The sequence below is a fragment of the Haliotis rufescens genome, unplaced genomic scaffold (assembly GCF_023055435.1).
Source record: "Haliotis rufescens isolate VD_foot unplaced genomic scaffold, xgHalRufe1.0.p SCAF_4, whole genome shotgun sequence".
Lineage (NCBI taxonomy): Eukaryota > Metazoa > Mollusca > Gastropoda > Lepetellida > Haliotidae > Haliotis > Haliotis rufescens.
In genome coordinates this window covers 43,384,158-43,401,576 of record NW_025964112.1, presented here as the reverse complement: position 1 = coordinate 43,401,576, position 17,419 = coordinate 43,384,158, and the positions used below count along the sequence as shown (strand labels likewise).

General features: G+C 43.0%; 1 protein-coding gene across 4 annotated transcripts in view; it reads left to right on the top strand.

Annotated features, from left to right (window-relative positions):
- LOC124135921 (multiple epidermal growth factor-like domains protein 6) overlaps positions 1-17,419 on the top strand; it is a 122,479-nt gene that overhangs the window by 76,336 nt on the left and 28,724 nt on the right. For all 4 annotated transcript variants that reach the window (XM_046501611.2, XM_046501610.2, XM_046501608.2 and 1 more), the window contains exons 8-11: positions 9,225-9,359; positions 10,409-12,277; positions 14,717-15,388; positions 16,487-16,621. In XM_046501611.2, coding sequence (XP_046357567.2) covers positions 9,225-9,359; positions 10,409-12,277; positions 14,717-15,388; positions 16,487-16,621 — 2,811 coding nt within the window. The remainder of the gene's footprint in view (positions 1-9,224; positions 9,360-10,408; positions 12,278-14,716; positions 15,389-16,486; positions 16,622-17,419) is intronic.

Here is a 17,419-nt window from a genome sequence, read left to right as displayed (position 1 = left end):
AGGAAATGTAACTTGTAGCGAGAAAGGAAATCTATCTCATAGAGAGAAACGAACTGTGGTTTTTTTAAGCGAGAAAAGAAATGTATGTTGAAGAGAGAAAGGAAATGTATCCTGTAGAGAGAAACGAACTGTGTCTTTTAGAGAAAAGGGAAGTGTATGCTGTAGCGAGGAAGGAAATGTATCTTGTAGCGAGAAAGGAAAATTAATGTATTTTACATCGAGAAAGGAAATGTATCTTGTAGCGAGGAAGGAAATGTATCTTGTAGAGAGAAAATAAATGTATATCGTAGCGAGATAGGAAATGTATCTTGTAGAGAGAAAGGAAATCCAACTTCTAGAGAGAAACGAACTGTGTATTTTAGAGAGAAAGGAAATTATCTTGCAGCGAGAAAGGAAATGTGTCTTGTAGAGAGAAACGAAATCTGTCTTCTAGATAGAAAACGAACTGTGTCTTGTAGAGAGAAAGGAAATGCATCTTGTTTAGGGAGAAAAGAAATTATCTTGTAGCGAGAAAGGAAATGTATCTTGTAGAGAGAAAGGAAATGTATCTTGCACCAAGAAACGAACTGTGTCTTGTAGAGAGAAAGGAAATGTATATTGTAGCGAGATAGGAAATGTATCTTGTAGAGAGAAGGAAATGTATCTTGCAGCAAGAAACGAACTGTGTCTTGTAGAGAGAAAGGAAATGTGTCTTGTAGAGAGAAACGAAATGTGTCTTGTAGCGAGAAAGGAAATGTATGTTAAAAGAGAGTATTAAGGAAATGTATCCTGTAGAGAGAAACGAACTGTATCTTGTAGAGAGAAAGAAAATGTATCTTGCAGCGAGAAAGGAAATGTATCTTGTAGCGAAAAAGGAAATGCTTCTTGCAGCGAGAAAGCAAATGTGTCTTGTAGAGGGAAACGAAATCTCTCTTCTAGAGAGAAACGAACTGTCTCTTATAGCGAGAAAGCAAATGTATCTTGTAGCGAGAAAGGAAATCTATCTTATAGAGAGAAACGAACTGTGTTTTGTAGCGAGAAAGGAAATGTATCTTGTAGCGAGAAAGGAAATCTATCTTATAGAGAGAAACGAACTGTGTTTTGTAGCGAGAAAGGAAATGTATCTTCCAGAGAGAAACGGAATGTATCTTGTAGATGGTTTTACCAGATAGGAAAATTCTTTAAAATCATTACCTTGAATTTATCTACCGATCGGATTTGCAAAGACGTATTATTACGAACATTTTACAATATTTCCTCTTAAATACACTTGATACGGGTTCTCTCTGATTCTTCAAGGCTCTTGAACGATCCGCTGGTACCATATTGACAGCTGACATGCAATATAAATGTTAATTTAGATAGATCATATTACATCATATTACATTACTTCTAAAATCTTTTACGAGGCCCAAACAATTTCGACATTTGGGTGTATCCATAAAAATCGAATTAATTTAAAAAAGAGAGAATAATCTTGAACTGTATCGCAGATATAATCAAGATTATATGCCCAGAATAATATAAATCATGCAGCCGCACCGAAAAGCGACAGTCGGTCTATTTCAGTCAGACTACACCTTGGCTCCGATTGGTTGAAGAGTAAACCAGGCATCGGTAGAAAGGTGTTACTTAATCACTCGTACTTGACATCCCCGTGTTTACAGAGACATAGGAGATATTTAGAAACGTCGAAAGTTCTATTTTGCTGGCGGTTGTTTGACGCCCTTTTATCTTAACTCAATTAGTGTGTTAATATACTGAACCGCAAAAGAAACGTCACCCCAAGTAACATTGCATGAAAAGTTGTAATTTAAATATCTCGGTTTTTTTTGTCAAAGTTTCTAAAATCTAACATTTTTTAACATTAACATTAATTTAACCTTGTCCGGAAAAATGACATTTGATGATAAAAAAACAAAGCAGATGACAATAAAACCGATCGCAACGGCCATTGTAGCCTGATGCACGTGAGTTCCGTGCAAATTGAAAATTAATGAACATGCGTTCCCCCATTTCTTGCCCTATAAAAATCTCCCCAGATCGGATAATATTCATTCGTTATTGAATTGCTACCACATGCCAAGACTGACAAGAAATCAGCAACACCAAGCCCTTGGACGATTGCAAGCTGGGCAAACCTTCCGGCAAGTAGCCAATGCATTTCAAGTCCACGTAAGGACAATATACAGGCTCAAGCAACGGTAATAGACCACCAACAGTACAGATGACCGACAACGTAGTGGAAGACCAAGGGTCACCACCCGATGTCAGGATCGTCAGATTGTGCGACAGCATCTTTAAGAACGCTCTGATACTGCTGCGGAAACTGCTCGACAGACCATGGGGACACATCAGCGACACATTAGTGCGGACACCGTGCGTCGACGATTGACGAGCAGACACCTCCACTGTCACAGGCCACACCGAGGACCCATTTTGACACCACGTAATCGCCGCGACCGTCTTCAGTGGGCAACACAGCACCAGCATTGGCGCCACCAGCAGTGGAGAAGAGTCCTCTTCTCAGACGAGAGCCGTTACTGTATCTCAACAGCTGATGGCAGAGAGAGAGAGTCTGGCGACGCCGTGGGGACCGTTATTCGGATGCTTGTGTTGTTGGGAGAGACTCGTAGGGTGGTCCGAGCACCATGATGTTGGGTGGAATTGGTCTTGCACAGAGAGGTCCGATCTTTGGCCTTCCAGAACATCGGTCCAGGGAGAGGCAATGGTGTCACAGTAGCTCGGTACATTGCTCAAGTCTTGAGACCACACGCCATACCTAATTTGGCACGTCGCCGCAACAAAGCGTGATAACGCCCGTGCCCACACTGCGAGAGCAACAAGAGACTTCCTTCAGCAGAATGACATCAGAACCATGCAGTGGCCTGCCCTCAGTCCAGATTTAAATCCCATTGAGCACCTGTGGGACGAGATTCAAAGACGGCTGAATGACGTCCGACCAAGGCCGACAACTGCAGCTGAACTACGTCAGGCGTTCCTCAGTGTGTGGGCTCAAGTGACTATGGCCTTCATCAAACGCCTCATCCATTCCATGTATCGACGTTGCACGGCAGTCATCAATGCACATGGCGGACACACGAGATACTGATTTGTGATGCCATTTTCTCAGAGACTAGTGTTGTGTTTCACCTTAAGAACACTTCAACCTTGATGATCAGTTTTGCCAAGTTTTATCTTTTTAGTATGTCTCAAAGTATGTTTACAGTGTTTGGACAAATAAGGTTTCTCATATATCTTTCCATGGTGACGTTTCTTTTGCGGTTCGATATACTTCAAGATAAAGCACCGTACAATTACGAAATGAACATATAACGCTTTAGCGGATTTCTCCACATTAACAACTCCATGTTAAATCGCTCTTTTTGATCAAAAGTCTAGTACCAGACTAAACATGACCAGGTATTCGACATCTGAAATGCAGAAACCCATATCAACAGGCGGCTCTTATGTAACACATGATCAAACACACTACTATCCTTTAGCTACATTACAGCTATACCGTCATTCGCATTTGACGTCCATTTATATATCCGGATGTGATGGTATTTGAACACTGCTACCTCCAGGACATCCCCAGCTTTAATATACAATAAAAATCGCAGGACCTGTTGTAAGCATTAGTTTAGTTGTTTCATGGTCCAGTTACCAATGTAGCTATTACAATTTATAATTTTTAACGTGTAAAATTATCGTGCTGCTTAAAACTTTTCGTAATGGGTTTTGATAGAGTTGGATGACCTTGAACTTCTTCCCAAAGAAGAATCAACTCTGTAAAAAACCCAGATTCTCATCGTCGCGGACTTTTCTAATGATATTGGCATGTCCTTTGGACTCGACAAATGCAACATTCATCTGAAACGCGGCAAAGTTGAAGAGAGAGGGCTGTGTTCAAATGTGTACTTTGCCCATTTTCACCTCTAGCAGCCTATACTCACCCCATTTCTCATCTCCAGTAGCCTATATTCATCACACTCACACCTCTAGTAGCCTATACTCACCCCATTCTTACCTCTAGTAACATATACTCACCCCATTCTCACCCCTAGAAGCCTATACAAATCCCATTCACACCCTTAGCAGCCTATACTCACCCCCTTCTCACCTCTAGTAACATATACTCACTCCATTCTCACCTCTAGCAGACTATACTCATCCCCTCACAGCTGTAGCAGCCAATACTCATCCCATTCCCACATCTAAACTACCGAGCAAAAGAAAGTTTTCACCGACATTACTTGGCCAAACACCAAAAACAAAGACATATGTGAGATTTATGATGATTAATTTATAAAACAGAAATCATTTTCCATGAATTAGAATGAAAATGCATTTTAATGCCGATATTGCATTCTCCGCAATACACAAAGAAAGAGTCAAGGGGTCCAAATTAAAAATTACACAAATCAGAGTTCATTGAAAAAGTGCATAAAGAGTCCATTAATGACACAGTAGTCAGGTAACACGTCATCAATAGCGAGTGTGACCACTTGGGCACCCATGCACGCCAACACACGCCTCCTCATTGACGTCGTCAGTCGGCGAATAACGTCAACAGGAATCCCGTTCCATAAGTTCAATAGAGTCTGTTCAAGTTCCTGTCGGTTTCGCTGGATTCGGTACATGTTGTCTCAGCTGACGATCAAGATGATCCCAGAGATGTTCAATGGGGTTCATGACTGGAGAACAAGGTGGCCAGGGCAATACGTTGACGTTAACGTTGTTCAGGTAGTCTTGAACAATTCGGGCGGTGTGAGGCCTTGCGTTGTCTTCTTGCAAAATTAATCCTCATGGCTGATGTTGAATAAAGGGCACCACAACAGGTCTCAACACTTCATCCCTGTATCGCTGAGCATTCAGGTTTCCTCGGATGATAACCAGCCGTGTTGTAATCTGGCCTCATATGCCTACCCATACCATGACGCCTCCACCTCCAAATAGTTTGGCACCAGTCGCTCTCTCCTTCGTCGAAAAGCTCGAACTCTGCCATCGTTCCTGAACAGACAGAACCGACTTTCATCTGTAAAAAGCACTCTCGCCCAGTCACGTCGCTGCAACCGACGTACAGTTCGTGCCCATTGCAGTCTGCGTTGACGGTGTAGACGGGTCAAGGCCATTCCACGGAAGGGTCGGTAGGCTCGTATACCAGCTGTACGAAGTCGTTGAAGGACTGTTCGTCTGCTGATGGCATGCCCTAGTGCTGATGCCGCCGTTGACGTCGCCGTCACACATCTGTTTCGGAGGTGAATCTGCCGGATGTAGCGGTCTTCGGTCGGTGTTGTCACTCTCGGTCTTCCCGATCTTGGCCGGTCTTGAGTCTGTCCTGTCTGTTGGTAGCGGATTATCAACTTGCTGATGGTGGTCTGGGAGCAGTTAAAGGTTCTGGCTATCTGACGTTGAGTAGCCCCCATATTGGCCATACCGATCGCTCTGTCTCGTTGCGCTTGTGTAAGACTGGGCATATTCTTGGTGGTTTTTTGCTTACTGAATGCCTGCTCTGTCCAACGTTGGTATTTATGCCACAATCACGCACGTGCATTTGGACCAATGTCTCAAAATCACGTTTTGCACGTTTTCAACAATGCATGATTTCGAAAGCTGCGTTGTGGTTGTGGTCACGATGCATTTGGGCGACTGTTTTCTGCGGGGGTTCAAACCTGTACCAGCTTTTTTGCTTTTTATACAACTGTTTTTAAAGTGAAAACTTTCTTTTGCCCGGTAGTTTAGCAAATCTGGAGTTCAAAGCTGAAATCTCGCAATAAAGTCAAAGCTACAAATACTTATGCTGTATCCATCCTTTCGTATTCTCTTGGTATTGTTAAATTGGACGAAACAAGAAATTCACGGTACTGCCACCCTCACATGAAGAATCATGTGAGACAACAGATCCCACCACTCTCTTACCTCAATCGTTTATATTTACCATTTATAATGGGACTGCGTGGTAAGATTAACATGGAGGCTCTTCATGATACTATTGTATTGTGCACTTTGACACACATTTATTTGTGTGAACATTGGAAGTATGTCAAGACACATGTTGAAAACAAGAGGTTCCATCGTTTTCTTAAACAACCAAGGCGGTGGTACATAATCTCAATGTCAATATTGATTGTGTTGATGGTTCTGTACTGCTGGGCGGTGCAGAAATGAATGTCAAGCAAGCGAAGTGCAATATCAGATCAGTGTTTTCAAGGAGAACGACCACTGCATCAAGTTTATGTGTAGTGTGTTGAGAGCAAGCAACCCTGCAGAGTCCTTCGTTTGGATGAAGTCGGCTGGCATGAAAAAATGAAACAGAAGGCTTTCCGTTTGCTGCTCAGGAAATGAAATGTAGATTGTGAAATGAAGTTTAATGAGACTGTCCATCACATTGTCAGTGGATGGCCAGCTTTGGCATAAACGCACTGTCTTAAGCGACATGATGGAGTGGCTCGATCTTTTAATTACCGTCTTCGCCATGCTTGTGGTTTTGACACAGAGATCTATCCATGGTACGACCCGGAATATGTAGAGGGCGTCATGGTAAATTCAAAATTCTTTAGAATAGGCCCGTATACAACCTCAGACCTATCCAGGCCAACAAACCTGATCTTGTCGTGTAAAATAAATCCAATGAAATCATTTATATAATTGAATTTTCTGTTCCTTTTGACACTTGACACAAGATTCAGGAAATGTCCCACTTGCATCCCAAATACCAAGTTGTCCGACTCCCCATTGTTCTCGGAGCCTTAGGTTTGGTACCTACCAATCTGTTGACTGACATAGGGAGAGTACCCGGGTTTGCTAACAGGAATACAACCCTTCTGCCAATCTGGGAAATGCAGAAGGTTGCAGTGTTGAGGAGTCTTCACATGCTCCGAAATGTTCTGGGTGGGTTTGACCCATGCAGCGCTCTCTGGGGAAAATCCCATTCGCTGTCTGGGCTGCATGTAGGCCCTGAGCTGATGATGAGCCTAGCAAGACAGACTGCCAGGATCACCCAAACCCTCTTTTCTGCAAAAGTATTTTAATTTGTAAATAACAGTGATGATGATGATGATGATGATGATGATGATGATGATGATGGTGGTGGTGAAGCCACTCGTGGGCATACAAACCCACGGTCAAGAAATGTCAATATTGCTGAAAATTGATGGGTCTTTAGTCGTGATTTAAAGGCGGTTAATGAAGGGGGTGCATCAGAACTGTAAAGGAAGAGAGTCCATAACAGTGCAGCAGAGGGGCACAATAAAGCATATCAAACGATTAACCAAACTGCTATTGTATGTTTTACCACACACAATATGATCAATATGATATCGTCAATTCAATCACAATTGTTTAACACGCCCATCATCAGTGGAATTCTGTGTTCTGAGATCTAAGCCAGAACGCGTGCTTCAAACTTAGATCAAAAGTAGATCGGATGCGTTTTTTCTCGACTCCGGTACAGACGACCGTGGTGTCGTGTGTCCAATTTACAATATAAATATAGTTTGCTCTTTCGTGAATGGCGTTCTAGCTTACAGCACGCCATAGAGAAATCGCGATATTTAGTGAATATGCAGGTGCTGGCTTTAGCATGGAATGTCTTCCTAGAGAAAAGGTTCTCTAAAATGTGGATCCGGCGTTGTGAGAGAATACCCCACTAGCCATAAGAGCAACAGGTGCTGTCTGTTAGATTAATTAGAGTCAGGGTGAAATTCCTAATGATAACCGACAAAGATGTCTCAGATTGCCGACAATAAACCCCCTCTCTGCGGTGGCTCACTCAATAACAAGGGAATTCATTGTTTTACATGCGTCATCATAGTTTGGATAACGGCACATTTTGGACCTTGTGTACTTACAAACAATTTGAAATAATGGTTAAAAAATCACCAGACATGATAAAATGGTGACAAGTGACCCTTTTCTCTCTCTGACTTGCAAGTGTTATTTACTTCTGGCATGTTCAAGTACACAAGAAATTAGGGAAAAGGAACGATCTATCCCAAATCTAAAAATAGACAAGTCCGTGACCCAACATGTATTTTTTACCATATGTTTTTTTTCCGTCAGCTTGGGTCAAAGATTTGCTTTTGTTCTAATATGTAAAAACGCTTCCTGGTAACCTCCACAAAATGGCCTTTTGGACACATTTTAGCCTCACGTCTGCATTTTGTGTTGTCATAAGTCGCAAACATGCAGCTGGTGAATTGAACAAAGTCTACTTCCATCTGATCATTTTTAAATTGATTTAAAAAATATTTCTGATCTATTAAATTATGCATCTTCCATGTGCAAATTGGGCATTTGTCATCCCTCCTGCTTCCTGGATCTTTCATGTTTAAATGTTTAAGTTTGAATTGTTGAAAATATTTTCCATTCTTTCCTCCTAAATTCGTTGATAACTTCATTGATTCGAGGCAGGAACAGAGTTGCGTTCGGCATGGAGACATGCATGTCGCATCCATTATTAAATGCGTTTTGTTAAAATTTATCCGAAAAGCTCCGTTTTAGTTCATTTTTCTCTGCATTCGCCTAACTATGAAATTCAACTGTCATGCAGGCATATGACGCCATAGCATTTAAGAGTGACGTCATGTCTATTAGGGGCACGGATGTCCCAGTCGTCTCAGGCGCCGCGATTCGCTGTGCAGAGTTGTGTCCCTTGGGCACGCCAGAAACCTATGGTCGTGGGTTCAAATCCCGGTTCGCCCCGATTATGTTTCTAGGTTTGTCAGCACCATACCAGTGCTCGTGGGTTTCACCGAAGTGGTAAACGTCTGAGACCTGCATTCCTTCAGGCTTTCATCCCACATTAAGCTGACACGCCGCGATATAACTGGAATACTGTTAAAAGCGGCGTTAAACCTAACTCACTCACTCACTCACTCATAACATCAGACATGAGATACCCACTGCCTGCGCGTGTACGTCACGTATGCATACCATCAAGAATAAGAGCGGTGTAATTCTTCTTATAAAAAAATCGTTTGTTATGCCACAGCTGAACAATAACTACGAATATCCTAATTGTATGGTTGTGAAAATACTATTTTTATATCTAAGCTCGTTCGAGGATCAAATAGATTTGCCGTTTTTACTTTTATTAGCGCTTATCCTTAAAATTGTGCCGTTATATACGTATGTACACCGAGATGTAACTGTATCATTGTATGTATACAAGCGATATCTAACTGTGTAAATGTTTATACACACCACCTTTTTATCATTCGCATCTTTTTCAACTTCAGGAAAGATTGGTGACGCTACCTGTGGCAGTGATGAAGATTGCTCGGCTGCTGTTGCCAACAGCATCTGCTCCAAGGGCGCGTGCGTGTGTATCAGCGGTTATCGTGTGACGTCAGACAACAAGCACTGTATACTTAGTAAGTTAAACGCAACAACCTTTTGCATAAGAAAACCGGTCATTAAAAGATATGCAATCGGTTCATGTCAACCGTCGTTTAGAAATTCCATTCTCAGTCAGATTCTGTCCACTGCCGTTCTGGATATTGATTTTCACAGACAAAAATAATGCGACTTTTTTATGTGATTTGAAACTTTTGATCAACCAATCAGAATCAATTGCTTTCCAAAGGCATGGAATATTATCTTTTGGGCATTGGCATGCAGATAATCTGTGATGTTCCTGGACAACAAGTGGTTGATATATTGTAGATAATCTGTAATGTGCCGGGTGAGATGAGGTGACATGGGGTTTAACGTCGCGTTAAAGATTACTACACTAATACAGCTACGTGTATTCACGTGTGTATGTGTGTGTGGCTGCTTGTACTAGTCTGGACTGATGCCGATTTCTAGTGCTAGCCCACTGAGATACCATCCCACAGTTTAACATGAACATGAGTATACTGACTCCGAGCCGACCAGTCCTTGTTTTATCCCCTTAATGTCGAGCTCCAGGCAGGGTAACAACAAATACCGACCTAACGCTCCCCGGGAAGACGCTTAACCACTAGACCAGAGAGGCGGTCTAATGTACCAGAACTAACAGTGGTTAATTTAATGATCAAAAGTCTTGGTTGTCAGGTTAAAGTAAAATACAATCGGCACTGACACGCTGAAACCAACTGATCTTTTTATCCTTTTAAAGACGAGAACGCGAGGAAATAGAATGGCGCATTCTCTTGTTCTATGTGTTTTAGAAAAGGTACTTTGTCCAAAAAACACCCCCAGAGAATGCAAGAATATAAGAATTTTGTCAAATCTCGCGTTCACGTGATTTCGCAATCTTGTCATTTATCCATATTTTGTCCCTGTATTAAAGGTCGCGATCGCGAGAATGCGAGTACGCTTCCAAGTGTCTCCAAAGGAAAGTAGCCATCTATTATGCATCCGGTTTCGAGTAAAATATATTTATTATGATATTTCATGTTCATGTATTACAGACTTTATGTGAGCAACTATTTTTCAGGAAAAATCGCGGACAAATGCAGCGTTCATAGCGACTGTACCGATGCCGTGGCACACAGCAACTGCACCAAAGGCGCCTGCACTTGCAACTCCGGATACTATGGCAACCCTAGAAGCACGGAGTGCACAGTCCGTAAGATCGGAGATCGTTGTAGCATTAACTCAGACTGCACAGATGCAGTTGGAAACAGCACTTGCAGCAGCAAAATGTGCACGTGCAAGCCTGGATTTAGGGTAGGCGATGACGACAATGAGTGCATCATGAATAAAATCGACGATTTCTGTTTCTTTGATATGCACTGCAGTGATGCTATTCCAAATAGCTATTGCAAGGACTCAAAATGCGCGTGTGAAGTGGGATACAGGGTTGTTAAAGAAAACACGAAATGCCTAAAACGTAAAATTGGGGACCCAACCTGTAAAGTCCATGACGACTGCAGGTCTGTCATAGCTGACTCGGAGTGCCGAGGATCAATGTGCGTCTGTCGGTCTGGTTTCCTCGCAAGTCCTGAGTTGGATTCCTGTGACCTCCGAGGTATTGGTGATGCCTGTGCCGTCCATGCCGATTGTTTTGACGCTGTGGAGCACAGCAACTGCACCGACGAGGCGTGTGTGTGTGACATGGGGTATTATTCGAGTGACAATAGTAATGAGTGCATTATTCGGACTATAGGAAGTAAATGCGAAGTAGACAGTGATTGTCGTGCAGTTTCCATGGGTAAATGTGTTAGTAAGATTTGCGAATGTGCGTCAGGGTACCACTCTATAAACTCGGGTACCGAATGCGAACAGCGCAGAATAGGTGATGCAACATGCACGACAAACCGAGACTGCTTCGACGCTGTCCTTGACAGCAACTGCACCAACGGGGCGTGCACCTGCAATTCTGGGTTTTACCAAAGCTCTGATAAATCTAAATGCATCCTTCGCAAAATAAATGATTTTTGTTTTATGGCTACGCCCACTGACTGCTCTGACGCCGTGACAAATAGTGACTGTCTCAACTTCGTGTGTAAATGCGTTTCCGGATTTTACCCTTCTAGGGATTTCAGCAAGTGCATTAAACGGAAGATATACGACAACACCTGTTTCAGCGACACGGACTGTCACGATGCTGTTCGGAACAGCAATTGTACCAAAGGCACGTGCTTGTGTGATTCGGGGTTCAAGGTCACCGTGTACAACTCCTCTTGTATACGACGTCAAGTAAATGATGAGTGCGCTCTTGATACAGACTGTAGAGATGCAATTGATAGCAGCACCTGTGACAACAACAGATGCTCCTGTGTACCAGGGTATAGGGCGTCCAACGACAGAAACACATGCATAAAACGAAAGATTGGTGATGCGTCTTGCAACGTCGACAGTGACTGTTTCAACGCCGTTCCAAACAGTAATTGCACAAATGGTGTCTGCTACTGTGACTCTGGCTACAGAAGTGAAGACGCGCAAGACCTTTGCACAAAGCGGGTCATTCATGACGCCTGTGACATTGACACTGATTGTTCTGACGCCGTGTTGCATAGCAACTGTGAGGGCGGCGTGTGTCAGTGTAACGGTGGGTTCTACGTCACCGGAAACATGACATCCTGTATCCAGCGTAAAATAGGTGACAGTAACTGTAAATCAGACCCTGACTGTTCTGACGCAGTCCCCGACTCTATGTGCTTGAATAACACCTGTACGTGTGTGTCCGGGTCTCACCATACTGATGACTTCAAGATATGCGTGCTCAGAGTGGTTGGAGATGCCACGTGTAAGGTTGACGCCGATTGCAGCGACGCCGTTGCCAATAGCAACTGTACATCTGGCACGTGCTACTGTAATTCTGGCTTCTACGATGAAAATTATAGAACAGAGTGTGTTAAAAGTAAGTATGACGCTTGTAGTTGTCAAATATATAAAATTCACTTTTTGTTGGCGATACTGGGATTGTCTGATGGTCGTGTATACACGTCCTCTCTGTTTATCAATCAATCTGTCGGTATTTATACATCCCCGTCTCTGCTCACCAATCCACCTGTCGGTATCTATACATTCCCGTCTCTGCTCACCAATCCACCTGTCGGTATCTATACATCCCCGTCCTGGTCACCAATCCATCTGCCAGTATCTATACATTCCCGCCTCTGCTCACCAATCCACCTGTCGGTATCTATACATCCCCGTCTCTGGTTACCAATCCATCTGCCAGTAACTATACATCCCCGTCTCTGGTCACCAATCCATCTGTCGGTATCTATACATCCCCGTCTCTGGTCACCAATCCATCTGCCAGTATCTATACATCCCGGTCTCTGGTCACCAATCCATCTGTCGGTAGCTATACATCCCCGTCTCTGGTCACCAATCCATCTGTCGGTATCTATACATCCCCGTCTCTGGTCACCAATCCATCTGTCGGTTTTTATACATCCCCGTCTCTGGTCACCAATCCACCTGTCGGTATCTATACATCCCCGTCTCTGGTCACCAATCCATCTGTCGGTATCTATTTATCCCCGTCTCTGGTCACCAATCCATCTGTCGGTATTTATACATCCCCGTCTCTGGTCACCAATCCATCTGCCAGTATCTATACATCCCCGCCTCTGGTCACCAATCCATCTGTCGGTATCTATACATCCCCGTCTCTGGTCACCAATCCATCTGTCGGTATCTATACATCCACGTCTCTGCTCACCAATCCATCTGTCGGTATCTATACATTCCCGTCTCTGATCACCAATCCACCTGTCGGTATCTATACATTCCCGTCTCTGGTCACCAATCCAACTGTCGGTATCTATACATCCCCGTCTCCGCTCACCAATCCACCTGTCGGTATCTATACATCCCCGTCCTGGTCACCAATCCATCTGCCAGTATCTATACATTCCCGTCTCTGCTCACCAATCCACCTGTCGGTATCTATACATTCCCGTCTCTGGTCACCAATCCATCTGTCGGTATCTATACATCCCCGTCTCTGGTCACCAATCCATCTGCCAGTATCTATACATCCCGGTCTCTGGTCACCAATCCATCTGTCGGTAGCTATACATCCCCGTCTCTGGTCACCAATCCATCTGTCGGTATCTATACATCCCCGTCTCTGGTCACCAATCCATCTGTCGGTATCTATACATCCCCGTCTCTGGTCACCAATCCATCTGTCGGTATCTATATATCCCCGTCTCTGGTCACCAATCCATCTGTCGGTATTTATACATCCCCGTCTCTGGTCACCAATCCATCTGCCAGTATCTATACATCCCCGCCTCTGGTCACCAATCCATCTGTCGGTATCTATACATCCCCGTCTCTGGTCACCAATCCATCTGTCGGTATCTATACATCCACGTCTCTGCTCACCAATCCACCTGTCGGTATCTATACATTCCCGTCTCTGCTCACCAATCCACCTGTCGGTATCTATACATTCCCGTCTCTGGTCACCAATCCACCTGTCGGTATCTATACATCCCCGTCTCCGCTCACCAATCCACCTGTCGGTATCTATACATCCCCGTCCTGGTCACCAATCCATCTGCCAGTATCTATACATTCCCGTCTCTGCTCACCAATCCTCCTGTCGGTATCTATACATTCCCGTCTCTGGTCACCAATCCACCTGTCGGTATCTATACATCCCCGTCCTGGTCACCAATCCATCTGCCAGTATCTATACATTCCCGCCTCTGCTCACCAATCCACCTGTCGGTATCTATACATTCCCGTCTCTGGTCACCAATCCATCTGTCGGTATCTATACATCCCCGTCTCTGGTCACCAATCCATCTACTGGTATCTAAATACTCGTCTCTGGTCACCAATCCATCTACTGGTATTTATATATCCACCTCTCTGCTCACTTATCGATTTACTAGTATCAATATACCCGACCTCTCGGCGCACCAGTCCATCTACCAGTATCTATATAATCATCCTCTCTGCTAAAATAAACCCAATACTCACTCGTATCTTCCTCTCTGCTCACCAATACTGCTACTAGTACATATATGCCCACCAGAAAGCTAACTGCAGCTCATGTGTCTATGATCTCTATTTCATCACCCATCTACTGGTATTTATGTGTTCATGGTCTCTATTTCATCACCCATCTACTGGTATTAATGTGTCCATGGTCTCTATTTCATCGCCCATCTACTGGTAATAATGTGTCCATTGTCTCTATTTCATCACCCATCTACTGGTATTAATGTGTCCATGGTCTCTATTTCATCACCAATCTACTGGTATTAATGTGTCCATGATCTCTATTTAATCACCCATCTCCTATTATCTAAACAACTTCACTTTGTTGCAGGGAAAATAGGCGACGCTACGTGCTTCCGTGATTCCGACTGTTCTGATGCAGTTGCCAATAGCAATTGTACCTCTCGCATGTGTCTGTGTAATTCTGGTTACCATGCCAACACCAAAAAAACAACATGCAGCATGCGAAAGATCTATGACACCACATGTCTCATTGACTCCGACTGCAATGACGCTGTCCCAAAAAGCCACTGTGTTGGCGGGGTGTGTTTGTGTTTACTTGGCCACAGTGTGAACAAGAAGAGGACGGTTTGCACCGAACGCCGAATTTACGATAGAACTTGTGAAAAAAATATTGACTGCAACGCAGCGGTGACTAACAGTAACTGTACAGATGGCACGTGCTACTGTAATTCCGGTTACTATAGCAACAAATTCAATGATACCTGTACAAAACGCAAAATTGGAGACTCTTGCTCATTGGACACTGACTGTAATTCTGTCGTTGCCATGAGCGCATGCGCGAAAGCTAGATGCACGTGCTTATCGGGATACCAAGTAGATGATACGAAGACTACGTGCACGAAGAGGAAGATATTTGATTCTACGTGTACGGTTGACGCTGACTGCTATGATGCCGTTTCCCATAGCAACTGCTCCCGTGGAATATGCAAATGTGATTCGGGTTATCATGTTTCCACCAACAAGACTATGTGTATTCTAAGTAAGTAGTAAAACTAACCCAAACCCATTAGCCTACCTTGAAACTCCTATAACTAGCAAGCTTTATTCAGACGTAAAACCCTATTCACTCAGCACACTGACCCGCGACGATCCGTGTTTGAATAGGTCTTCAGCCATCCATGCTTGCCGTAAATGGAGTCTATGCTTGTCTTAAGAGGCGACTAACGGGATCCGGTGGTCAGGCTCGCTGACTTGTTTGATACATGTCATCGTATACCAATTGCGTAGATCGATGCTCATGATGTCAATGACGACTCAATTTTGCACAGACTGTCGTCATATAGTTTAAATATTGCTGAGTACGGCGTTAAACAACAAACAAACAGAGCACAAGGGTGTAATGTCGGTGCCCCTTCTGTTTCGCCATACGCATTACTTTTATGTGGGTTCTAGAAGTGGAAGGTCGCTTCAGCTCCCACCCCCCTCCAATTGAGGATTCTTGGGTTCTTGATCCCACCAGATGTCTAAAACGAGTAAAATATCTGATTTTAATTGGTTTGCAGTGTTTCATCGTCGATTTTCACAGATAATAGTGACTCCTGTCTTTAAATCTCAGAAATTCAACAATACCATTATCGCTGTAACAGTGTTGGCCCGATTCAATGAATAACGCTAAATACAGTTTGTGTTTTTAGTTGTTGAAGCGTTTGCGATTGAGATTCAATTTTTTTCTTTCTTTCTTATGAAATATTAACATTTCTGATAAATTTCGGCCTTCATACACTCGTGTAAAGCGCTTTCATTTTCAAAGCATGTAATTACGTTGTTACCAAACATTAAATCCATCTTTAAAATGTTTGGCTACATACATGCTGAAGAGACAATATACAATGTATTCAAGAATACATGGACATAATCTCTGAAATGTGAGACCAACCGTGTTTGGAAATACTGTTCGAAAAGAAATCATTCTACTCTTTGATTGAATTGGCGGACATACTCAGAAAGTTTAGAAATGATCGTTAATTCCATGCTCTTTTCAAGGTTGGAAATAATGTTTTTCGTCCAGTGATTACATCGCCGTTTCCCCCCGCTGCAATATGTAATGTACATGTTCAGTATGTTCATGTTCTTCCAGGAATGATTGGTGATGCTTCCTGTGTGATAAACTCTGACTGCAATGCCGCCGTCCCGCACAGCTGGTGTAGCGAGGGAACATGCACGTGCGACTCCGGATATGACGTCACACACTTAAAAACTGCGTGTGTCAAGCGTAAGTTGCCCAGCTGACAGCGCCGGTTGAGAAGCTTTGGAGGAAGATTCATTGAATATTTTTTTTATTTTCTACATGTTGTTGATCATTTTAGTTTCTTGGGAGCAAATGAGATTACCTTTAGTTTTGTTGGAGTTAATTCTTTATGTGCAATACATCTGCGCAAGCGAATAATTAATCTTATGTAAGCTTTTTTAATTTTGCTTGCAGTAACCCTTGTTTAAATAGTACTAATATTTACTTTTCAGTTTAATTTGCAGAGAGGCCTACAATCTTAATGTTGTTCATGTTATGACCAAGTTCAGGAGATTTAATCAACGTACAGATATTGCTATATGTTTATACGTCCGGAGAAACCTCACTTATCTGGATAATCACTGTTCCGGGCATTTGTTAATCCAAACATGTGTTAAACGGACATCTATGCATCCGGACATGTGTTAATCCGTACACTTTTGTCAATCAAAAATTATTAATCCTGACATTTGTTTATCCGGACATTTGTTAATCCGGATATTTGTTTATCCAAACATGTGTTAAACCGGACATTTGTTAATCACATCCGGACGAATTCATTTGACACAGCACCGTCCTGATTTGTGAGGTTTCACTGTATACAGAAAGTTCCTGTACATGTATTATCCGACCTACATGCTAAAAATTCTATATATGAAAATGTTATCAAACCCAGATTCACAAATCCTTCGTTGAAAGTCTTTTTGACAAGCTTTGGTAACTGACATAGACGAATTGATACTTTCAGTAGATGTTTTGGTACAGAAGTGAAAGCAATGGTAA